The 25,789-nt window shown below is 42.0% G+C and overlaps 1 protein-coding gene across 4 annotated transcripts in view; it reads right to left on the bottom strand.

The window, feature by feature from the left end:
• Window positions 1–25,789, bottom strand: part of ADGRG2 (adhesion G protein-coupled receptor G2) — a 71,044-nt gene that overhangs the window by 38,468 nt on the left and 6,787 nt on the right. For 3 of the 4 annotated variants that reach the window (XM_029240994.1, XM_029240995.1, XM_029240993.1), the window contains exons 2-5: window positions 8,737–8,772; window positions 5,443–5,481; window positions 5,312–5,335; window positions 3,609–3,647 (exon numbers count right to left, since the gene is read on the bottom strand). In XM_029240994.1, coding sequence (XP_029096827.1) covers window positions 3,609–3,647; window positions 5,312–5,335; window positions 5,443–5,481; window positions 8,737–8,772 — 138 coding nt within the window. Of the gene's footprint in view, window positions 1–1,457; window positions 1,500–3,608; window positions 3,648–5,311; window positions 5,336–5,442; window positions 5,482–8,736; window positions 8,773–25,789 lie in introns of all 4 variants that reach the window. The other variant, XM_029240996.1, reaches the window with a different exon arrangement.

The following is a 25,789-nucleotide window of genomic DNA, read 5'->3' on the forward strand; positions in this document are numbered from 1 at the left end:
TTTCATCCTTTTGGCAAAGTATAAGAAATCTATAGTAAGTGTGAGGGGCAAATGCTGATAATGTATTAGCAGACTGCCAAGGGGAGAAGGTTGTCATATTAAGAAATATTTTGATGTCCCTGTTAGGTCTGGTTTGGTCAGAATTAACGTATGCAATGCCTGATTGCTATTTTATTTCTATAGTACTTTATGAGTGCTTAATTCTTCCCTAAGAGAACTAGTTTGGACACAAACTAAAATTATAATTTGAGTTAGTGCATGCGATGTGGTTCCTGCCAGAATGATTTAGTTGACATTTGGTGTGTAGGCATCACGTTTCAGCTAAGAGTTTTGATTCTGTGAGCGAACTGAATTTAGGTGCCAAAAGTTACCTGACATGTAGATTTCTATATTGTTCTGCAGCAATGTTACCCACACCAAAAGAGAAAGATTTCATTTTAAATATACTTGCTTATGGATATAACTCACTGGAAACATACACTACGCAAATACTATAGATTACTATGGATAGTAATGCTTTAATGTTCTTGGTCAAACATTGGTCTATTGCTTACTAAGCTTTTCATTCTCTCATCTCCATCTCTCATCTTTCTCGAAATTTTAGTAGCACCTTTGTTTCCAGTGATGCGTATCTTTTGCTACTCATTCATACTGAGAATTTTCTTTCCTATTGCTAGGGCTGTTATCCATAATTTCCTCCAAGTACATGGCCACAGGTCAGCCTTTAAATCATGAGCGAGAAAACTCTGGCTGTAATGGGCCAACCCTATTGTAAATATTTTAGGCTTTGTGTGTCATATAGTCTCTGTTGCAGCTACTCTACTATTCCTTGTGGCGGGAAAGTAGCCATAGACAATGTGTAAACAAATGGGCATGGCAGTGTTCCAATAAAACTTTATTTACAAGAACAGGTGGTGGGCCATATTTGGCCCACAGGCCATAGTTTGCCAACCCCTGCTTTAAATCAACTGGAAGCCTTTGTTAAGCAAATCATGTATCCTCAATCTTATAATAGGCACTTAATAGTACATCCCTTATTTGATTTAAAAAGAGTTTGAGGTTCACTCCTCTAAGAATCTTTCCTTCATAAATTGCATCTCACTGATAATCATTAGCACCAGCCCTTCTATCTCTCATGATTCTTATCCATGTCAGAAACACTTGTGAAATCATTGCCTTTATCTGCACACATGTTCATGCTGGTTATCTGTTTGCCTTGTCTCTCCTCATAGACTAGAAGATTCTAGAGGGCGGGCATTGTGTCTGGTCATTATTATATAACCCCAAACACTTAGTACAATTTAAGGTACCCAGTGCATAAACACCTAACACATGAAGAACAGATTTCATTTTTAAAAGACAGGAAAAAAGAGAAAGAAAACATAAACACCAGCCATTTGTTTAATTTTACTTTAGTTATAAAAAAGGAAACTCTTGATATTGATAATAAGTCATACCTGATGCATTGAAGGTTTTTACTATAGTGATTTTAGTTTTTTCTGCAAAGAAGCAATTTAAATATTAGAGCAGAATTGTTATTTTTTAAAAACAATTTGCCATGAGTATCATTTTAGTGAACTGCTAAGAAAATCAAACTGTTGACACATTTAAGACACTATTGGTCATCTCAGCAGCAGAATGAATGAGAATTACATACTCAGATCATATAGCATTGGCAGAGGGTGGGTCTGGATTCGGATTCCTACGTTTACCCAGTTAGATCATTCCTGTTACCCCACTTCCTGAATAATTCTACTGCAGTTTCCATGCGCTGCTGCTAGACAAATTAATGTGAACTTACACTTCAGATATGCAGAATTAAGTCACTATCAGGACCTTCGGGTGATAGGTTGTAAGGAGCAGGTGATTCAGAATAAAAATGAATGGAAATAGTAAACACAGGATCTACTATCAAAATATTGCTACTATACCCGAATATCAACAGTGTCCTCCTACCTTATTTAGGAGTTAATAATAATAATATTATTGATAGATAAAATTATTCTCAGAGAGGTTGAGACTATCCAACTACAGTCATCCAACAAGCTCACAGCAGAACCAGGACAGAATTGTTCCAAGTCAATGACTCACAGGCAAATATTAACACACTCTGAAGAAACGAACCTTAGAAATATCTTCCCGACACGCTTTGGGAACAGAGCCCACGGCTTATTTCCCAGATAATAGAGAACCAGGCTCAGAAATCCTTACTGTAAGGATGGCCAGTTAGAAGAGACTGTGTTCCGGGCACAGACTTACAAAGAAGGTCTGTCTCCTAGGGTGAGTAGCAAGTTCTGAAGAAAACACAAAGCTCAGATCTTGGAGAAACACTTAAGAATGATGACGTTATCCTGACAGTTTCAGAAATCTCATGTCTGTATGTGTTATTGACAAGCTTCTGTTTCAGTGTGTGAAAGACCCATGGGCAATGATCGGTGGTAATTATAAAAGCTGACAGCATTTTGCATTACTATTAAGAATCCTTTTAATATATTATTTTGTTTTGCCCTGACACTTTCCTTTCCAGAGCAAATAAAACACAGCTGTGAAATGAACTTCTGATTCCAGTAAAAAAATCTTTGGGGGAAAAATGTTCAACCTCACAAATATGAAAAGATGCAAAATAGAACCTAAGGAATTGAGAGGAAAATCTAATAGTACATGACATAGTCTCAGCTCTAGGCAAAGGTACGGTTACAAAGACATTCTCATCCACTGCAGACAGGAATGTTGTTGGGTGCAACTTTTCTAGAAGGTAATTGGGCAATTGGTATCAAGGGCCTTAAAATATTCATAATGCTGACCCAAATAAGTCCAATCCTTGAAGAACATTCTACAAAAATCAGGGAGAAATGCAAAGATGTTGGCACAAGGATGTTCACTGCAACAATTTCTATTTAAAAAGTAGAAACAGGGACTTCCCAGTCCAGTGGTTAAGACTCTGCACTCCCACTGCAGGGGGCACGGGTTCCATCCCTGGTTGGGGAACTAAGATCCCGCATGCTGCGCGGTGCAACAACAACAAAAAAAAACAAGTAGAAACAAATTTAATGTTCACATATGGTACATGACGGAATATTATCAAGTCATTAATAGTAAGGGATGCTGGAAAATACTTATAATTTAATATGAAGTCAAAAGGGTAAGATACAAAACTGTATGTAAACTATGACTATTTTGTTATATATATACATAGTGTGTATATATATATATATATATATATATATATGATACTGAATGGAAATATACCAAATTATTAACAGTAATAGTCTTAGGAAAGTAACATTAAAGATGATTGCTATTTTCTTCTTTGCATTTTTCTATATTCCCCATTTTTTATGAGCTAAGATGTATTACTACTGTAATCAAAAAAATTGTAAATGTTATTTTAAATGGAGTGCTATAGCCATAAGAGTTTGGAAGTTCAGGAGTGTGGTGACACCAGAATTATAGTTCAATGTCAAAGTAAAACGAGTAATAAATCAACAGTTGGAGTCATAGGAAATGGGCAAGGACATAACTTTTACTAACCCAGAAGACCACACAAGTGAGAAACTCAAGAAGCCACAGAAGACAAGTTATTATATTTAGAAATAACTTGACATTACCTGTTTTGTTCAAAGTAGATAATACACTCGAAGTAGCATCTGAGATAAAATAATAAAAATTAGCACAGCTATTGACATGGTTAACAAATACATGCATCTTCCTAAGTTCCTTAAACATTTCACTTTTCCCCAAATCCTGGAGAAGTTAGAGACTTTTGCAAAAGCCAACTGGTCCACCCCCTCACGACACTAGCCATTCCCCAACCCGCGCAGACCATTCCTCAGCAAGTATTCATTCATTTAAAAATGTATTTCCTGAACACGTTTTACGTGCCTAAAACATAGCAGCACTCCTATAATCATTAGATTTAAATAAACCTATTTATGTTGTTTAATATTCTGTCCCCTTTTTTTCTCTATTATAATGAAAGTCTCTAAGGGATATGACATTTCCGTAGTTAGTAGTAACTTTAATATTATACATAGCCCTATAGATGCTTAATGCATTTGTACCTAAAGGTATACTCTTAAAAAACAATCGTTAAGAAATTCTAGTTTAAATGTGGAGTTCTTGAACATGATATTCAACGAACTTTTAAGGAAATCTCATTTTGATCGTTTCACTTAAAATCCAATTTAAAATCTACCCTATTGGTATTTCTTTAAATGAAAATCCTTCTAGAATTTATTATTCTGGATGAAACTTTAAGGGGGAAAAAAAGGCCTGTAATATATTATTACACTTAAAAAAAAAAAACCCACACAAATGGGATCCAAAAACTACTGCCAAGGCTATTTTAAAGATGTTTTTTCACTGTAAAAAGTAATTGCACATAAAAATGATAATGTCTTGGGCTTCCCTGGTGGTGCAGTGGTTGAGAGTCCACCTGCCGATGCAGGGGACACGGGTCCGTGCCCCGGTCCGGGAAGATCCCACATGCCGCGGAGCGGCTAGGCCCGTGAGCCATGGCCGCTGAGCCTGTGTGTCTGGAGCCTGTGCTCCCCAACGGGACAGGCCACAACAGTGAGAGGCCTGCGTACCGCAAAAAAAAAAAAAAAAAGATAATGTCTTTCCTTCCCACTGGACCAAATGTGAATTTAAACCAGTTTTGATTGGCATGAGTTGCATCTATAATTGTTTAGCTCCTTAACCACCAACCACATGGTGAGATTTCATCTTAACTAAGGGATTGTGAAAAGTGTTGGGTTTTGACTGCAATAAGATGGAAGGCTGTCTACCCACAGAGAAAGGAAACAGAATGTGCTGCCCTGCCCACCTCCCTCGATTATGGCCCAATTCTTCGCCCTTTTCCCTAGCATGAGGCCAGATTTTTTTTTCATTTCATACTATTTAAAAATTGATAAAATCATCTGTAAAAAAAAGGCTGTCTCTGAACACTTTGTGCCTCTAAATCTAGGCTGAATCACATTAAAGTCACTGGATGTGCTTTTCCCATTTAAACAATCTGTCCTGTAAAGTGTGTTCGCATCGTGTTGGAGAGCAAGTAGAGCTCTCAAAATGTGATCGATATTTCTTTCCTTTCACAGCACAGTTAGAATGGTGTACGGCTGTCCTCCTTCCACAATAAGAATGTTATCATTTCACCAGAAAGTTTAGGTTGCTCTCCAGGGTCGATGGTCTGGGGGATTTTTTGTGTTTGTTTGTGTTTGTTATTTGAATAAGAAAACCTTCAACACCATTCATTATACTTATATTCATATTAAGGGTTATCAATTTTCACTTGCTACAGAAAAATTCTTACCATTTAAGCTTGTAGTTTCAACCTCTTTTGTCCCGAGGAAAAACGACAAGACAAAGGTATGATTAAATCAAAAACTTAACAAATTGGGGTAAATATAGGTTTAAATTTTTTCAAAATCTTGCCTGGAGTACCATTGGAGTAGGGGACAAAACCAACAAGAGATGATTCAGCTGCAGGAGAAAAAAAAATTCCAATTAATACTTTGAAACAATTATTTATTGAGTTTTAAGGAGTTAAACTTTTGAGATATAATTATGAAAAGTAGAAAACAGGCTATCAGACCAATATGTAGTTAAATCTGCAAGTCCCATAATCACTCAGTGAGTATACATTTAATCAGAAAATCATAAAGAAAGAACCCAAGAGATGAAATGAGTACAACTGTTTCATTTTACAGGTAAAGAATATGAGACTCATGACCACGAAGCTTGCTCTGACCTATGGAATATTATGGAAATAACTTTAGGAACCACAACAAAATAGAGACATACTACTTTCAAAATTTTTCAGCCACAGAGTCCTAGAAAACATTTTATAGTTTAATAATTTGTCACACTACAATTATGAAACATATTGGCACATAGGTTCTACTCTGTTTATAATGACACCTGGTAACTTTTCTCATAATGAATTTAAGACTTAAAAAAATGACACTGCTATCACTCAATACTGTACTACCTAACACAACTTCCTGGTAAGTTATTTTAAAATATGGCTGCTGGGACTTCCCTGGTGGTGCAGTGGTTAAGAATCCGCCTGCCAATGCAGGGGACACGGGTTCGAGCCCTGGTCCAGGAAGATCCCACATGCTGCGGAGCAACTAAGCCCGTGCGCCACAACTACTGAGCCTGCGCTCTAGAGCCCGTGCGCCACAACTACTGAGCCCGCATGCCACAACTACTAAAGCCCGCATGCCTAGAGCCCGCGCTCCGCAACAAGAGAAGCCACTGCAACGAGAAGCCCGTGCATCTCAATGAAGAGTAGCCCCCGCTCGCCGCAACTAGAGAAAGCCCATGCACAGCAACGAAGACCCAACATAGCTAAAATATTTTTTAATTAAAAAAAATAATAAAATAAAATATGGCTGCTATTAAGACAACCAGGTTGTAAATTTCCTGTGGAATAACTCTATTTATGCTAAGAGGTCAGTCTACTGCACACACTTTGCATGTTTAAATATTAAAAAGATCCAATGGCTTGACCTCTCCGTATACACAGGACAAGTAAACATTTTACAACTAAACTGAGCTTTGCAATAGGGAGCCTGATATTCAGCTGGTAAGGACAACATTTGGGTGTGTCGAGGCGCTTGGCTGGCCTGTCTGTTTTAGACCAATCATGCGTTGGCTGAAACACACACACCCTGTCTGTCCTACATTATTCCTTCCAAATTTTGTCATTTTTTTAAATTACCAAGTATATTTCTTGAGAAGTAAGACAGTTCCTGAGCAATGAGATTCAAAGCCTGGGTATGGAATCCTTTGCTCTTGGGGCAGAACAATACAATTGGCCAAAGGTGGCTTTTAATCAATGGCTATTCATTTTTCTGATTGGAGAGGAATGGGTGACACCATCCAAAGAGGCCTGCAGGCACAGCCACCTGTCCATCCCTGGATGTGTGCTGGCTTTCCCCTGGGGCCCTGGGGCTGTGCCTGGCATCATTGTGTGCCTCCAAACCCTCGACCTCATTCCATGCAAACAGAGTTTTGCAAAGATATCACCATGATTAAGTCTGAGAAGGCTACTGCAGCAGAAGAAAAATACAGTGGTTCATTTTATCCTAGAAGTTTAATAACAAGGGGGCAAACTGGCTTAGTAAAAAGAGCTTGGGCTTTGGAGGTTTGCAGTCCTGGGTTTGAATCTCTGCCCCATTACTTAATAACTTAATAATAATGATCAGCGACTTCCCTGGTGGCACAGTGGTTAAGAATCTGCCTGCCAATGCAGGGGACACGGGTTTGAGCCCTGGTCTGGGAAAATCCCACATGCCGTGCAGCAACTAAGCCCGTGCGCCACAACTACTGAGCCTGCGCTCTAGAGCCCGCAAGCCACAACTACTGAAGCCCACACACCTAGAGCCCGTGCGCCACAACGAGAGAAGCCACTGCAGTGAGAAGCCAGTGCATTGCAATGAAGAGTAGCCCCTGCTCACCGCAACTAGAGAAAGTCCACGCACGCAGCAACGAAGACCCAACGCAGCCAAAAATAAATAAATATTTAAATAAGTAAATTTGTAAAACATAATAATAATGATCGTTATTACTTACTGAGGGTTTACTCTGTGCTAGGCACATGTGTTATCTCATTTCATCTTCACAACTTCCCTATGAAGCGAGTACTGTTATTCTCTTCAATTTACAGATGAAAAAACTGAGGCACAGAAAGGTGAAGGAACTTGTCCAAAGCCACACAGACAGCAATGGAGGTGGGGGGGCGGGGGGGTGGCCAAATTCAAACCCAAGTAGTGTGGCTCCAGAGAATGTGTGAACATGAGCAAGTTTCATCCTCTCTGACCCTCGGTTTCCTCATCTATAACATGAATATAATGATCCCTATACTGCAAGATTGGAAGCAAAAAGAGATGTCGGAAGACTCCCAGACATTTAGTATGTGCATGAGCAGTAATAGCGATTATTACTAATTTTAGTTAAATGAATTAATAACAGTAGAAGCTCATTTTCACACAACTAAGGACAATGTGAGTTGACTCACTCCCTACCGTAAAAGACTGTTCTGTACTATATGGTATATATATTACAGAATGAAACACAGAAGTAGGAGTTAGAGAAGCCATGTGCTGCCTCTGTGATGTAGGGCAAGAAGCCGTGTGAACTTAGATAAGTTACTCATCCTCTCCAGGCTGCACCGTGTTATTAACTAAGGGATGGGTTGGGACCACTTTATCCCTGAGGTCCCGTTGTAGCCAGCAGTCTGGAATGCAGGTTCAGCTCCTGGTTCCTGCCAAGACGGGTCCTAGTTATAAATTTCTCTTTATTGATTTGCCTTCCCATTCTCATGAGTGCTAAGCCTTTAGAAGCCTTTTGAAAAATATTAATTCAGTGGGGTGCTGAGGAAGTATATTTAAGAGAACATCTCAACCCTCAAATATAGGAACATTTAGCATGTTTATGTCCTTGATACTCTTCAGGAGACATGAACTAGAATACTAAAAATAACACTGAAGAACTGAAGCAGTTACCATGATGAAAACCCACAACTTAGTCCCTAGCTTTCTTTAGCAATTGGGGGGGATTGATAGACTATCCTGTTGTCTGTGTCTGCTTTGATTTTTCAGGAGTAGGTTTAATGACAGAATTTAATTAAGCTTCATAGAAGAAAACAATTTTTCTGTATCTGACATTGCATGGAGAACTTTTAGAATATTTTGCTGAAATTCCCCCAAAGTCATGAAATAACAATCTTACCAGAAGGTGATAACAAACTGGAATTATCAGCATGCTCTGTTGACGAAAAAGGTGATTTAAAGTTAGTTTAGTTTGTAGATTAAACAACAGGGAACTACTGTATAATACAGGGAATTATTACAGTATCTTGTAATAACCTATAATGGAAAAGAATCTGAAACAGAATATATATATATATCTGAATCGCTGTGCTGTACACCTGAAACTAACACAACATTATTGTAAATCAACTATACTTCAATAAAAAAATGTAAAAGTAAATAAAATTAGTTTGTACATGAATTTGTAGGAGATTAACATCTTTAACGGCAGTGAATGTAAAATGAGCTGCAAATAGCTACCAAGAGAGGGCAGTATGTTAATTTACTATTATTTTCAACAGCCTAACCAGTTCTTTCAATTCTCCACAAAGACATATCTCTGGTGAAGCAATTCTTCCAATTTAACTGTTGATGGTACTCTACATATTTTGTTATATAGTGGTTTCGTACATTTTAAAATAAAAATGATGACTAAGAACTTCGGTTGTTGGCAAATGTTCATTAGAATGTGTAAATGTATACATCTGCATAAATTAAACTTCCCGTAACTGTACTTCTTTTTATACCTATTAGCGCAGACTTTATACCTTTAATTAAGCCAATCAGACACCTCTGGGTATATAAACTACAAGAACTGCTGTGTTATTTATATTTTGGGAGGATGCTAGATTCCTTAAAAGAAAAGTAATTCTATTTTTTTCTCTATGAAAAATAATACACTTATTGGAGAAACTTCAGAAATTACAGATAAACGAAAAGAAGAAAATTAAAACCACCTATAATTTCACCACCCAGACATATATGACATTAACATTGTGACATATATTCTTTTCTCTTTCTATGTGTTAATGTATATCTACATATGAATATAAATATATGAATGTGTGTGTATACATATGTACTTATATGTACGATGAGAAAGATCATGTCACTTAAAACTATTTGTAACCTGGCTTTTCTCATGACACTATATCCTGAACATTGTTCTATATCATTAAATAATTTTCCCCAATACCATTTTGTAATGACTGCATAGCATTTCATTGATTGGATGTACCATTAATTTATATAACAAATTTCCTTTTGATGGACATTTTAGTGTGCACAGTTTTTCATGATTACAAACAACGCTGCAAGAAATCCTCTTGGTAAATTTTTGCATTCATACTTGCTATTTCTTTCAGAAATTCCATGAATTTTGATTGCCAAGATGCCTTACAGAAAACAAACCAATTTATACCGCTCTTTGCAGTACATCAGAGTGTTACTTTCCCAAACTCTCACCCAATGGGGTATTACCTTATAAATTCTTAAACTGTTTTTAATTACAAAGAAATGGTTATTTCCATAGTGGTATCTTGAGATACAATTAAAAAGAAAGAATAAGTATATTTAGAAACTAAAATTGCACAGTGAAACATACCTGGTAACTTCCAGGAGCCTATTTTCCTTAAATGGTGGTAGGGTACTGATTATTTTCTGGTATAATTAAAACACAGCTCTTCTTGAAAGCAGGACTGAATGAGTGCTCCAGTGGTTAGCGCAGAGTAGTTAGTGTCTTGATGCCCTAATTTAATTGGCATTGCCTCTTCTTAGTCTCTGTCCTTCAATATATCCCTCATGCTACCTTAAATATCCCACCAATCAAAGAGTCCGTTGAATTAACAGGAGTTTAATTTTGAGAATGCTCCTGGGAGCACTAAGGGGAAATCAGTCATTCACAGCTTAGTATGAATTAATCCCAATTGGCTGAAGTCTTCTGATTATGTAGCAAAGACCTACCATACTGGGCCATGTTGAAAATTTCCAGGAAGAATCAACATTCAATATGGGCTACTTGAAAATGACACATCAGTTTAGGCAGGTGAGGTAGAGTGGTGTGGGAGCATGGCACAGGCAGGGAACAGCATGAAGGCACTGAGGAAGAGTTGAGTACCAGGGAAGAGGGATGGAGAGTGATGTTGAAGGGCAACAGGGGCTAATACTGCTTCCTTTTCAATTTTGCCCAGTGGCTGACCAGAATCACCAATTGTTCAACCTTCTCCATTGCTAAATCCTTTGACAAGAGCTGTATACCCACAGGGAAAGGGGTTCATCTGAGTTTTACCTCTTTCTTAGATGCTAGAGGAAATGGACAACTCAAGGGTAATAGGAGAGCCAGAGTGGAGAAGGAACTTTCCTGGTTGGCCATCTCTGGGTAGACAGGTTTGATAGGCATGGATTCACAATCAAGAGGTAAAACCTGATCAAAATATAGATCAGGGCTCCCCTGGTGGCGCAGTGGTTGAGAGTCCGCCTGCTGATGCAGGGGGCACGGGTTCGTGCCCCGGTCCGGGAGGATCCCACGTGCCGCGGAGCGGCTGGGCCCGTGAGCCATGGCCCGCGGAGCCTGTGCGTCCGGAGCCTGTGCGTCCGGAGCCTGTGCTCCGCAACGGGAGAGGCCCCAACAGTGAGAGGCCCACGTACAGCAAAAAAAAACACAAAAAAACATAGATCAAGGGCCAGCCCAGCCCAGCCTACAGGGCTCCCAGCAGAGACCTACACTGATGAAGGGAGGGAACCCAGTAAATAAAAGTTAAAGGTTTTTAAATTGTTATTGTCCGCTTTTTCGCTTTTGGCATTTTTTTTCTTCTAGGAGCCCGATTACTCAGTGACTAACATTTTATTCACTTTTTCTGTCTCTCATTATAACGCTCCACATCACTCCTCTTGGTGCCACATAGAGACGTCCCATAGGCCTTACATTTTCCTGAGTATCAGCCTCTGTTTCTCTTGGGCTCTTTCCTAACTCACTTCTCGTTTGTTAAAACCAAGGAGGTGGTCGGCATTTCCAGTGAGTCATATATTTGAGTTCCATGTCACTCTTAGGAGACAAAACATTTCCATTGTTAAAAAGACTCGCAAGCAAAGAAAGGAAAAACATTTAAATTTTTCAGATTTTCCTTTGGAAACTTACAAAGAGCAAAATTTAAAGCATTATTCATTTATTGAAGTCTCGATTTAAATCCATAAATAAAATTGTGAGCTGTCTATAAAATTTACTCAATATGACTCCCTAGTGATTTTTTAAAACAAAGTCCGTATATTGCAATTATGATGACCAGGAGTTTGGCATGCCTAAGCTTCGAATGGATGCCAAACAGAGGAACTGGCAACTCAAGAAAGTGGCCCCCCTCGACGGGGTCTCTTTCCCTACATCGCCTCCCTGGCACATTCTTTCAAATTTACTGCTACCACCTCCCCAAATCCAATCCCACATGATCAAGTGTGGTCTGAGCACTGCCATGTGAATGCCTTACTGTCATTGCCTCTCCAACCCCATATATCCAAGACCTTGTCCCCCATCGCCCCACAGCATTTCCATATCATTCTTGAATTTGATGGACCTCTGGTAACACCAGCCAAACAACTGAAACTGGAAAATTCAGTATATTAGTTTCCTGTTGCTGCTGTAACAAATTACCATGAACCTAGTGGTTTAAGACAATGCAAACTTGTTACGTTAGAGTTCTGTAGGTCATTAGTCCAACATGGGTCTCGCCAGACTAAAATCAGGGTGTCAACAGGCTTCACACCTTTCTGGAGGCTCTGGGGGAGAAACTGTGTCCTCCTTATTTGGATAACTGGCAGAATTCAGTTCCTTGCAGTTGGAGGACCTAGGTCCTCATTTTCTTGCTGGCTATAAATTGAGGGCCATTCCTCGATTCTAGAAGCCACCCACATTTCTTGGCCCCATTCCTCCATCTTCAAAGCTAGCAACAGCGGGATGGGGTAGGGGGAGTCCTTCTCATGCAGCATCCGTCTGACTCACTCTTCTGCCTTCCTCTTCCACTTTTAAGAACTCGAGTGATTAGACCGGGCGCACCCAGGCAATCCGCAATCACCTCCCCATCTCCCAGTCCTGAGCTTTAATCACATTTGCAAAATCCCTTTTATCATGTAAGGCAACATAGTTACAGGTTTGAGGCATTAGAAGGGGACATCTTTGGGGAGCCATTATTCTTCCTACATACTCAAAAATCCAGTTTTTTTAAATTATGGAGAATATGACTTGCAAGGAACCACACTTTAGGAAGAAAAATCCCACAGGGGTTAAGTGAAGGGCCCAGAAAACTAAAGTCAGTTTCAGCAATACAGCTGAGTCTACAAACCAAAGGCTCACGCTCTGGCCATCGCTCCTGACTCCTCCTGTTCCCCACCTCCCATCCCACCCCCAGATTCCGTCATCCATCCTGTGCATTCTTCTCACCCTAACAGGGAGCTGTTGCAAGGATTAAAGAGAAATGATGTGTGTGATGACAGTAAGAGTGAACACTGATTGATGCTTCCTGTGAGCCAGGCTTAACACACGAAGAGCTTCACGCACATTTTATTATTTAAAATCAGCCAACGACTCTATGAAATATGTGGATTCCTTAGCATCAGTCCTTTTTAGCGCTTGAGAAACTGAGGCTGCGCAAGGTTCTGTGAATTGTTCCAGGCCTCCGTGGGAATTCACTGTAGAGCTGGGATATGAACCCAGGCAGTCTGACTTCAAAGCCTACCCTCTGGGCCTCTATTCTATCCTACCTCCAACGACAAACTGTGTAGACCATAAACTAGTACATAAAGGGAGGGTATTAATATTCCCTAATCTCTCTCTTACCTCTCCTTTCTTCCCATGCCCACTGCCCCCTTCTAAGCCCAGATCTTGATCGCCTCACACATAAGTGAAATATTAGAACCCGGAATCTTCTCATTGGCAAGGATCTTAACGTTCTTTGCGTCTGACTTCTCACCCAACTCAGTAAGCCATCCACCGAATGCACACCATTGGCTCCCAACCCCAACTCAGCTCCCCGACAAGTTCTATCTTGCCCACACAATGGAACTCACACTGAAGTTTTTGAAAGTTTGAATTACTTACCAACATTTAAGAATTAGGAGATTTCAAATAAAATTCCAAATTCTTACCCTTCCAAAATTGGAAGTTTTAGATGACCCCTTTCTGTCAGCTCTCCAGCCCTCTAAAGCGTGCCCTGGCATGAAACTGATGGAGATGGCTCTTTCCTCTTAGTATCTTAAAGTTTATTCATTGGCTACACCATTCACTTGGCATTTGGACATATACTGTTAGGCACTGTTATTTAACTTTTCCACTGTATGTCTTGTTTTCCCAACTAAATGCTAAGCTCCTTGATTCTTTATTATCCTCCAGGAATCCAGTGCAGGGCTTTGCATTTTTGCATTGACTGATGACATCATTAAGGAGTCTCCAGCAGTCATGAATATATGACAGGTAGTTCAAGAGCAGCAATTTAATGCAAATATTGCAAGGGGTCAGGTCCCTGTGATACAAAGCACAGCAGGGGAAAGATGGGCAAAAGATCTGAGAGCAATGAGGCAGAGTCCATGAAGGAAAGACTTGAGAATACTTCTTAGATGGCTATGGTTCAGAATCTGTACTTTGGAATCATAGCTATAACTGCCAATCACAGCAGGTAGCTTGCTTAACAGATCTTCTAAACGTATACTAAAATGGCCATTCAACTGCCGTATCACAAACGTTGCCTACAGCAATGATCTCAATACCGTACCCTTTATCAACCTTTCCTCTTCCTAATGCCCTCTCCCTGCTCGCTCACTCCTGATTCCTGGGATCACCTCCCAAATAACCTGCACCCAAGACATACAAGGTCATGTCTGAGGGTTCTGAGGTTTTCATTTTTCTTCTGCTATTTGATATGTGGGAGATGTAAGACTTAAAGCGTCAGACAGTTGGTTCTCTTTACACCCAGCACATTCTCCCCGAAGTTGGACGGGAAAGATAAAGGCTTAATCTTCTAGGAGTGGATCTAAAGAGAATACAACTAGCCCTCCTTGCATGAACGTTTTAGAGCCAACTAAAATTTGTAATCTGGTGACAGTCCTTCTCTGGATTGAATTACTGTTCCATAGAGAGATGATTCAAAACAAGGTGCCACGCCTAGGCACTCTTATACAGGAACCCCAAACAAAACAAAATTATTATGACAGTGGCTCTCCAGAGCTTGGGACAACAGACACTCTTACAAGAACTGTATTTTTCAGATTTTACTATAGAACCAAAAAAATGACTGAAAACATTTCTACTTCGGCACAGCCAAAATGTGTTTACTTGAGCTGTGACCATCTCACGTCACAGTGCTCAATAAATACTCTGACACAACGTTTTTATTAAACAATTGATAATGACATCCCTAAAGAAAACTTCACCTCCTAGCTGGTGGAATTTCCCAAAGTGCAAACGATTGGCAATTCTAGGTGGGCCTTGGCCAAAACGGGAAGTGGGTGAAACGTGGCCTTGATTCCCCAGCCCCTGGGTCTTGCTCCTCTCCTGTCCTCACACGGTACCACTCACCCGCCCTCTTGCCCCTTAACCCCTCCAGAATTGATCTGGCCTCTCTCAGAGGTTAACAGACAGTCCCTCCCTTGAGGATCTAGGAGATGCATTTTGGAGTGTCCATAAATGCCCTAGAATAGAATGCAAATTTGTGTGTATTCATATGTATTTTTTTCTGGGAACAGTAGAGTCCCAAAAGGGACTCTATTTTAAATTAACAAGCATGTATATAGCATTACTGTGACCAGGCACTTCATAAATATTAACTCATTTAGTCCTCATAACAACAATACGAGGCAAGTTACCCCATTTTACAGATGGGGAAACCGAGGCACAGGGAGGTCAAATAACGTGTGTAATAAAGGGACAGAGCTAGGATCTGAGCCTAGGCTTTCCAGCCCCACTATACTGGGCTGCTTCTCATCTTGGGCTGTGGTCTAAAACAGTGAAGAGCCACTGACCTGCTGGCCACCCACCCCATTCCACTGGGAGGGATGTATACTTTAGGAAGGAGGAGAGCCTTGAAATAAACTGTTTCTGACAGGTGGGGGTTTTAGGGCATCATCCCCCCTTCCCAACCCCCCTGAAGTTAGACACATAGACAGTAATCTAGGCTGCCCGTCAAGGCCAGTGCAGATAATGGAGTATTTGGGTTGTGCTTTCCATTATAAAATGCTAGCCACAACTTGGGTTCACTCTACTTCTGAAGGCTGGTAGCTTCTGGAGCTTTTTCAGTCTGAAAGGTAAATACTGCTTAGTGTTTCAGGGGGCAGGGAGGGAGAGAGGCAAACTGGCCTCTATTGAACACTTATTACAGTGGCATTATACCCATGCTTCTTCATGGAATCTCCCCACATGCCCGTGAAACATGGCCCTCTATTCAGACCTCATCTCCCCCTCCTCTCCCCTCACCCAACCACTCTGGTGTCCCTGCTGTTCCTCCAGCACACTGGGCATAGTCCCACCTCAGGGCCTTTGCACTTGCTGCTCCCTCTGCCTGAAATACTTTTCCCACAGAGAACCCCTTGGTTTGCCCTGCTGCCTCTTTCAAATGTTGCTCAAATATCACCTTCTCTGAGAGACTGATCCAGACCACTCTATTTAAAATCACAACACTTTCCCCCTTTGCCCGACCCTTTCCATCCCCTTACTCACAACACTCCTTGCCATCCGAACAGTATGTATATATTTATGTATGCGTGTATTTATGTATGTGTGTACACACACACACACACACACACACACACACACAGCCCTAAGAGGGGGTGTCTCCTAACATTCTGTGCCCTAGACCCCTCACTTGCCTCATCCAAGTCCCAGCCCTGTGTAATATGTAAGATTTTGGGACTTCCCTGGTGATGCAGTGGTTAAGAATCCACCTGCCAATGCAGGGGACACGGGTTTGAGCCCTGGTCTGGGAAGATCCCACATGCCGCGGAGCAACTAAGCCCATGCGCCACAACTACTGAGCCTGCGCTCTAGAGCCCGTGCGCCACAACTACTGAAGCCCACGCGCCTAGAGTCCGTGCTATGCAACAAGAGAAGCCACCGCAATGCGAATCCCGTGCACCACAACGAAGAGTAGCCCCGGTTCGCCGCAACTAGAGAAAGCCTGCGCACAGCAATGAAGACCCAACGCAGCCAAAAAAACAAATAAATTTTTTTGGCCCCCAAGAACCAATTTTCATTCCCATGGGGGCGAAGTGGCCCCCATAGAGAATGCACACTCCAGGGCTATCTCCGTTTCCTCCCGAAGAGATCCAGCTTAAGGAAAGCAACATCTGCCTGGGTGCCCCTCTCCTCCTGGATCCCCACTAGTGTCTCGGGTGATTCTGCTGTTAGTCAGCTGACATGTTCTTTCACTCCAAAGCACCTGTCATTTATGGGTAGTGAGAGTTCCCTGTGGTAGATGTTTAAGTGCAGAAGCACCTGGAAGTGGGGGGGTGGGGCACCAGTGGGTAGGGTACAGAAACTCTTCCAGTCTCCCTCAGATCACGCCACTCTTTGCCAGCTGACAGGTGAGCAGTGACCCCCTTGGCATCTTAGCTTAGGTTCTCCGGGGGTGCGGAGCCTAAGGTAAGGACTTGGCTGCACAATGGACTCCCCATTCTCCCCAGCCCCTGGCACAGAACAATATTTTTTTTATATAGCTATGAAATAAACGAGGAGGGTGATCTATAGTGGGACGGCCAGACAGCAGGCTACTGCAGTAGATTAGCCAAGACATGATGACGACTTGAACCGGTGCTTAGGAAGCTGGCATGAAAAGAGAGGTTCAACAGACACTTCTAAGGTAAGATGAGAGGATGTAGGGGATGTTGCGGTGAGGGAGAAGCAGAATAGTTAACCTATCAAACCCCAACAGTGCAGATGACATTGCTCTGAATCCCTCAAGTGCGGCAGGAAGGTTAACAAATAACAAATGTTGGCGAGGATGTAGAGAAAAGGGAACCCTCGTACAGTTGGTGGGAATGTATATTGGTGCAGCCACTGTGGAAAACAGTAGGGAGGTTTCTCAAAAAGCCAAAAATAGAACTACCATATGACCCAGCAATTCCACTCCTGGGTATATATCCAAAAAAACCCCAAAACCACTAATTCAAAAAATTCTGAAGCAATTAGAACAGATGGCCTATAGCTGTACTGTTCAATATGGTAGCCACTACCCACGTGTGGCTATTTAAATTTAAAGTTAAATAAAATTTAAAATTCAGTTTCTCAGTCACATTTCAAGTGGCCAATGGCCACATGTGGTTAGTGGCTACTGTACTGGACACATATAGAACACTTCCGTTATCACAGAAATTTCTATTAGATCATGCTGGTCTCTAGTGATGACGGCTATAGTTTTTACGGAGTTCTTACAACCTGTCAAATGCATTTCAGCCATCTGTTTTACATGCATTAACTCAATCTGCATATAAGTCTATGAGAGAGATACTGCTACTTTACAGATAAGGAAACTGAAGCACAATGATTAAATACCTTGGTACAGTCAGAGTTAATAAATGGAAGAGGTAAGACTTGACCCCAGGAAGTCCAGAGCCTGTAGTCTTAACCTTATACCACATTGTGGAGGTCCCAGTGGCCTGGGTTGGCACAAAGGGAGTGGGCAGCTCTGGTGGAGTTGCCTGACTACAAATGACTCTCTCCTGATTGGACAGTGATAATCTGGTAGTGCCCAGAATAGCCTCCTCCAGCTTTCTTAGATTGTATGAACCTGGGTTCATACATGATCTCAAGAAAGAAGGGATGCCTAGCCTATCCCACCCCACCTTCCAATGGCAGAATGAATGAGATGTACCAACTACTCTGCCTCATTAGTTAAGGTAAGGCAAGTTGCTACAATAAATAAACGCTGAAATCTCAGACACTTAAAAAAAAAAAAAAGTTAATTTTCCAGGTGTGAAGTCCAATCAGCAGCCTAGAGTGGAGGGTAGGGTGGGACAGAGAGAGCAGCATCTGCTCCATGCAATCATTCAGGAACCCAGGCTGACAGAGGCACTGCCATTTTCAACATGAAGATTCCAGGTTTGTTCTGGAGAGCAACATCCACCCAGGCAAACAGGTGGGAGATTTTTTTTTTTTTTTTTTTTGCAGTACGCGGGCCTCTCACTGTTGTGGCCTCTCCCGTTGCGGAGCGCAGGCTCCGGACGCGCAGGCTCAGCGGCCATGGCTCACGGGCCCAGCCGCTCCGCGGCATGTGGGATCTTCCCAGACCGGGACACGAACCCGCGTCCCCTGCATCGGCAGGCGGACTCTCAACCACTGCGCCACCAGGGAAGCCCCAGGTGGGAGATTTTTAATGGCTAAGCCCGGAAGTGGCAAACATCATTTCTCCCCACACCCACTGGCCAGAACTCAGCCACATGGCCACTTCTAACTGCAAGGGAGGCTGGGAAATGTAGTCTAGCTGTGTGCTAAGGAAGAAAGCTTTGGTGAGCTACCAGCCAGTCTCTGCCACATCAGACTTAATTTGAGTGTTGTAGAGTAATGATACCCATTAAACTAATGATAGGTCAAAATTAATGCTAAAATCACTCTCCCCGGTCATTTTCTCTCCAGTTCTTTGCCCTTATATTGACTAGGTCAAAAGTCAGGGAATCAATATGAATCAGAGGAGGGGGAGTCCTTGCCACTCTGAGGCTGAATATGAATCCCCCCTTCTTTGTGACACACTTCCCCAGCTTTGCTCCTAGCTAACATCCATAACATGTTTTTTTCATAACCCCCAACTGTAGAACTCCTATGTGACAAACCAGTTCTGTAAACAGTGACATACTAGTAAAAGCCACAGAGAACGGCTGAATTATGGATATTCTTGCTGCGTCCTTAGTTGAAAAAGTTGTATTTTTGAGTTCCCTCTGTTTTGAAGCCATGTAAACCTTAACCTCTGCTGTAGCACTTCTGGGTAGAAGATGCTTAGGAGGCCCTTAGGCCTCTGTATGTTGGCGGCTCCTGTTCTACTGTTTTCCCCTTCTATTGTCTTTGGCTTGTCATGAGCTTTGAAGTCTGATCTGGGACTCCTCACTTTTAATAATGTGTAACTCTTGAGTTAGTAATCTCCATGTGGATAAAAGGCCCATGTCCATATATTTCCAATGGATGAATGAGCATGCCTCCTTAACCAACTTTAAATGTGATTAAGAGACTAGGCTCTTGAGAGAGAGGTCCAAATCCTTGCTCTGCCTTGAGTAAGTTTCTGACATTTCTCTGCTTATATTTCTTCATCTGTAAAAATGGGGGTGATTACTTTGAATGAAATTATATTACATTTACAAAGTATTTTTATCACAGTTCCAACAGTAAGTTGTAATTATTATTTTTTTTAAAAAATGTTTATTCATTTATTTATTGGCTGCACTGGGTCTTTGTTGCTGCAAATGGGCTTTCTCTAGTTGCATCGAGCGGGGGCTACTCTTTATTGCGAAGCGCAGGCTTCTCATCACGGTGGTTCTCTTGTTGCAGAGCATGGGCTCTAGGTGCGTGGGCTTCAGTAGTTGTGGCACGCGGGCTCAGTAGTTGTGGCTCGTGGACCCTAGAGCTCAGGCTCAGTAGTTGTGGCGCATGGGCTTAGTTGCTCCACGGCATGTGGGGTCTTCCCAGACCAGGGTTCGAACCTGTGTCCCCTGCATTGGCAGACGAATTCTTAATCACTGCGCCACCAGGGAAGTCCCTGTAATTATTATTAATTCACTCTGCATGATTCTGTGTCTTTGGATAGTTTACCTTTATGTAATAAACTGGTTTTTTTTTTTCTTAAAACAAACAACGTGATATCAGTAATTTGCAGAGGGGCGTTTTTAAAAAATCATAAAGATAGTTTCTTTCCAAGATTTGCATGTATGTGATTTCCATTCTAACTTTAAAACATTCCTATCTATTCACTAATGCTTGATTAGTGAGAATATCTATTACAACACTGTGTTCATCTAATTCAAGTTTCCATGGGTTAGCATCATAGGAAGACATCTCCTAGAAAGACCGTGGGGTTCCATCACTTTGTATTACACATCAGGAAATGGAAGTTCATAGAAATCCATTTCAGAGGTGAAGGAGACTTGAAGATGACCTAGTATAATATTGTAAATCCAGAAAAGTGGCAAAGGTAGTGACTTATACTATATTTCTTTACTTCAAAAATGGTTTATTTACCCACAATACACTGCATGAGAAAACAGAGTGTGATGTTTGCTTTGTTTGAAATTATATCTCTCCTGGTTTTCTACTACTGATCACAAACACTGGATGCAGTTATCTTTGTTGTCTTTGCTCAGCACAAAAATGGGAGGAAAATTTTACTTAAATAAACCATTTGAAAGATAGTATCTTTTAGGACTTGGAGTTCACTGGGAGAAAAGAATTACAACATAAGCCATAGGTCTGGAAAAGACTAAATACCAAACTAGTCCAAGCCCCTCAGTCTACAAGGGAGGAAAGATGCTCAGAACATGAAGGGATTTGCCCAAAGCTTATTCACTTATTCCAATTTTTGAAGGCCAATTGTATGCCAGGCACTGGGGTTATAGCAGGAATAAAACCAAACCCCTGGCCTCAAACAGAGTCTACATTTTAGTGATATTATGCAACTCACTTGAAAGTTTTAAAATTCTACTTTGAAAAAAATCCTATGACTGAAAGTTCTTCAATAATTCAAACTCATCCCTCCTGCCTGTACACCAAAACCCAGAATTGGTTAGCCTTTACTGTGAATCCAAACCAGTAACCAGTGTAATGACAAGGCATATTTTACATTAGGAGCAAGGCAAAAAAGGCTACAGAGTTGAGACACAAGACAGCTATGTGTTCAGTCCTTGTTCATTCAATTAATCAGATAATTATAAGCAATTCTCATTTATTCATCAAAGCAACACCACCACCCATTTGATAGTTTTCATTTCTCTCGTCCTTAAATTAACAAAATTCTATACTATACTAAATACTAGAGCAACAAGGGAGTAACTTTTACTTTATGCTGTGTGCATTCCTGAAGGGAAAGAAGAGGGAAGGGTATAGGTCAAATAGGACACTGATGTTAAAAACAAACACAATTGGGCTTCCCTGGTGGTGCAGTGGTTGGGAGTCCGCCTGCCGATGCAGGGGACACAGGTTCGTGCCCCAGTCCGGGAAGATCCCACATGCTGCGGAGCGGCTGGGCCCGTGAGCCATGGCCGCTGAGCCTGCGCGTCCAGAGCCTGTGAGAGGGCCGTGTACCGCAAAAAAAAAAAAAACCACAATTGCCACAGACATTGTTGCAAAAGCACTCTCAATCTATCTTGATGGGTTTCTTTTACAGCGCTGTGATCTTGTGAACATGAGGCTTCTTGCCAAGATCAATCTGTTTCTTGTTATTTCCTTGAAGGAAAGCTGTACCCACATCAAGGTACATTTCAACAACATGTTCTCTTGGAACAACTTACTTCTTAACAGATTAAATCAGCGGAACTATTGCTTTTATTCCTCAGATCTCTCTTAATCTTTATCTAGTCCTTTGGAGGTACAAACCCATCCCAGGATAAATGAATATGGCAAAGTTTCAGTCAAAGTCATGTAAAAAAACATTTTCAACTGCTTCAGGGACTAAACGCTGAGGAAGTGGTTAAGGACACAAGTTCTAAAATGCCACCACTTCTACTTTCCAGCTGTGTGAACTTGGAAGTGACTCAAACCGTCCAAGCCTCAGTTCCCTCATCTAGAAAATGAAGGATTAACACCTGACTGTAACTATTATCAGGATTCACGGAGGTAACGCACGAAGCATTTAAAACAATGTGACACACAGTAAACCTTTGTAAAGTTAACTCTTAGATATGTTAGAATGCTTTCAGAGGCAAGTCGCAGAACGTTCAGTTAAAAGTATCACAAACATTAAGGACATTCAATTAACCCACCTAACAAGAACTCCAAAAGCGGACAGTTCTAAGGCTGGTCCTACAGCTCAGTGATGGCAACAAAGACCCAGGCCTTTTCCAGCCGTCGGTTCACTCAGCCTCAGGATACAGTTAGTTCAGGGACTCAACCTTTCAAAAACTCAGGTTATCTCCACTTTCTCCTTGCACTCCCTAGCTCCTCTCAGTGTTTTTAAGATGGCTACCACTGTTTCAGGCATCAAATCCAAACACGAAAATGTCTAGGCACAGCACTAGCCAATAGAACTTTCTACAATGATGGAAATATTCTATATCTGCACCGTCCAGTACGGCAACCACTAGCCCCATGTGAACACTGAACACTTGAGATGTGACTTAGTGTGACTGAGGAACTGAATTTTTAATTTCACTTAATTTTAATTAATTTAAATTTAAATAGCCACATGTGCCTAGTGGCTATCATATTGGACAGTGCGTGTCCAGAGTAAGAAGAGAAACTCTTTTTCATTGAGTCTCAGGAGTGGGGATGTTTTCCTAGAAGTCCGCCAGCAGATTTTCCCAGGTGTCTTTTTGGTCAAAAGTCAGTCACAGGGCTTCCCTGGTGGCGCAGTGGTTGAGAGTCCGCCTGCCGATGCAGGGGACACGGGTTCGTGCCCCGGTCCGGGAAGATCCCACACGCCGTGGAGCGGCTGGGCCCGTGAGCCATGGCCCCTGAGCCTGCGCGTCCGGAGCCTGTGCTCCGCAACGGGAGAGGCCACAACAGTGAGAGGCCCGTGTACCGCAAAAAAAAAAAAAAATTCAGTCACATACCCGCTCCTAAATCAAATATTGGCAAGGAACGGCAGTTCCACGGGTGGCTTAGAATAATCAGGATTTACTCCTGAGTGCGGAAAGAGGGGAGCACCCTACGAAGCCAGGCTCAGCCAGCAAGAAGAAAAGCAAGGAATGGGTGTAATATAAATGATCAGTACTAAGTGCCGCACCACTTCTGCACTGTCTAGATCAGGAAGGAGTCTGTAAACTACAGTCCATGGGCCAAGTCCAGCCCACCAACTGTATTTGCAAATAAAGTTCCACTGGCTCAAAGCCACACCTATTCATTTACATATTGTCTAGGGCCGCTTTTGAGCTGCATGGGCAGCGCTGAGTAGTTGTCACAGAGGCCATAAGGATCACAAAGCCAAAATATTTATTATCTGGTTCTTTAAAGAAAAGTTTGCCAACCCCTCATTTAGAGGGACATTCCTCATGGTTGAAGTCACCCTTGTTAAAGATCTTGGCTAAAACATACTCCTATAACCAAAAGCAAGCACTTCGTGCAGGCTGGTGTACAAGAAAGAGTTCTGGAGAGCTGCTTTCAGCACCTTGATACTGTCTCTTGCTGGGTAACCTAGAAAAGTATCCTTTGCTTTGCGCTTCAGTCTTCTCATCAGCAAAGTGGGGATAATACAAACTTCTCCACCCACCTCAGGGGGACATGAGGAGATGATGTATGCCAAGGTGCTCTGTAGACCATGAAGACCTACAGAAATGTCCAGATGGGTTGCTACCGCTGTTCTTAATGTTCAGTGCTATGTGCTGTTGCCACTGGATCCTACAAAGAGACACTGGGACTTTTCCATGTACAACAAGGCAAGGATAGCACTGGCAACTGGGAGATTTACCAGTCAGCAAAAGCCATGTCTGGAGCTTTTATCAATATGGAAATCAAGAGATTCACTGGCTTCACTGTAACTTTAAGAGCTTTCGAAATCACGTCAAGTTAAAAAAAGTAGTCTGGAGAAAATAGGACTTTTAAATTGTTTCCAATTTCATATTAGGAACTTTGAATACGAGAGCAGCCTTAAAATGGGATTGCAGAGATGAGTGGTTCTTAGTTCGAGGCAGACCTCAAGGATCCCCGGTATCCCAGGACAACAAATCAGGAATCCAAAGACTGATCCTACTGGGTAATCGAACTCACAATGTCAAAGTGTGAAGGACTCTTAACAGGCAATCAGCTGAGCCCCTTCATCACATGGAGGAAAGGAAATACATTCCTTAAGGGTAATTGGAGCCAATGTACAGCCACCTCACTGAGGTCTACACAAAAGTTTAGTGGAATATATGTTGTATCAGAACTCACTGGGTTCAGATAAGGATAATGCTGGTGGTGCAAGCTGAGGAGAGCAGTCCATGTTTCAGTGTATCTCTAGGCTTTAGACTAGAGCCACAAATCAAAACCAACCAACCAGCCAGTTTATTGAGCACTTACTATGTGCTAACACTATGGAGGATAAAGACAGGACCTGACCAGATATTCCTTCATACCTGCAAAGATAAAACCAGGAGGAGGAGCAGAATTCAGGATATCATGATGGCCTTCACCACTGCTAGCAGTGTCCTGACACATCCTAACTGTTCAGTATGGATGTTTTAGAGTTAGTATAAAATGTATAGACATACGGGGCTTCCCTGGTGGCGCAGTGGTTGAGAATCTGCCTGCCAATGCAGGGGACACGGGTTCGAGCCCTGGTCTGGGAAGATCTCACATGCCACGGAGCAACTAGGTCCGTGAGCCACAACTACTGAGCCTGCGCGTCTGGAGCCTGTGCTCCGCAACAAGAGAGGCCGCGACAGTGAAAGCCCCGCGCACCGCGATGAAAAGTGGCCCCCGCTCGCTGCAACTAGAGAAAGCCCTCGCACAGAAACGAAGACCCAACACAGCCAAAACTAAAAATAAATAAATAAAAATTAAAAAAAAACTTATAAAATGTATGGACATAATTTAGATGTACAAACAATAGTGACAATAAACAAATTAAAAAGAAATCCTTGAGCTTTCCTTTGATGTCTAGGATGACTCCATCTTGTTTTGGAGCCTCCATTCCAGAGGTACAGGAAAGGGATCCTTAAGCCTGATGATTTAAGGTAGCTCTCTCTTCCGCTCTAAAATGGTCTCTAGGTAACTCAATGTCTTCCAGATAAATGCGCAATCTTCGTTTTCCCTCCTCTTCCTTCTGGTAGTCAAGATGGCTTCCAGGTTAGGAATGGGGTGCCAGTGTTCTGCACAGCACGGAGAAAGGACCTACATCACCTCGTGCTGAGCCCTGGGTTCTCAAGGGTCTCTCCAGGGATCCCCCTCACCCTGCAGGGTTCCTGGGGGTCCAGCTGGCATCCACTGCTGAAGGCTGTGTCCAGTGCACCCCATGTTCTAGTCTCTCAGAATCCCACCCTGGCCTGGGGGGTCCCTCTCTTGCTGACCTAGGTCCTCTCAGCTCTCACCACTGGGTGTCTGTCAC

This window comes from Monodon monoceros, unplaced genomic scaffold (genome assembly GCF_005190385.1).
Source record: "Monodon monoceros isolate NGI ecotype Baffin Bay Population unplaced genomic scaffold, NGI_Narwhal_1 Super_Scaffold_22, whole genome shotgun sequence".
In the NCBI taxonomy this organism is placed as follows: Eukaryota; Metazoa; Chordata; class Mammalia; order Artiodactyla; family Monodontidae; genus Monodon; species Monodon monoceros.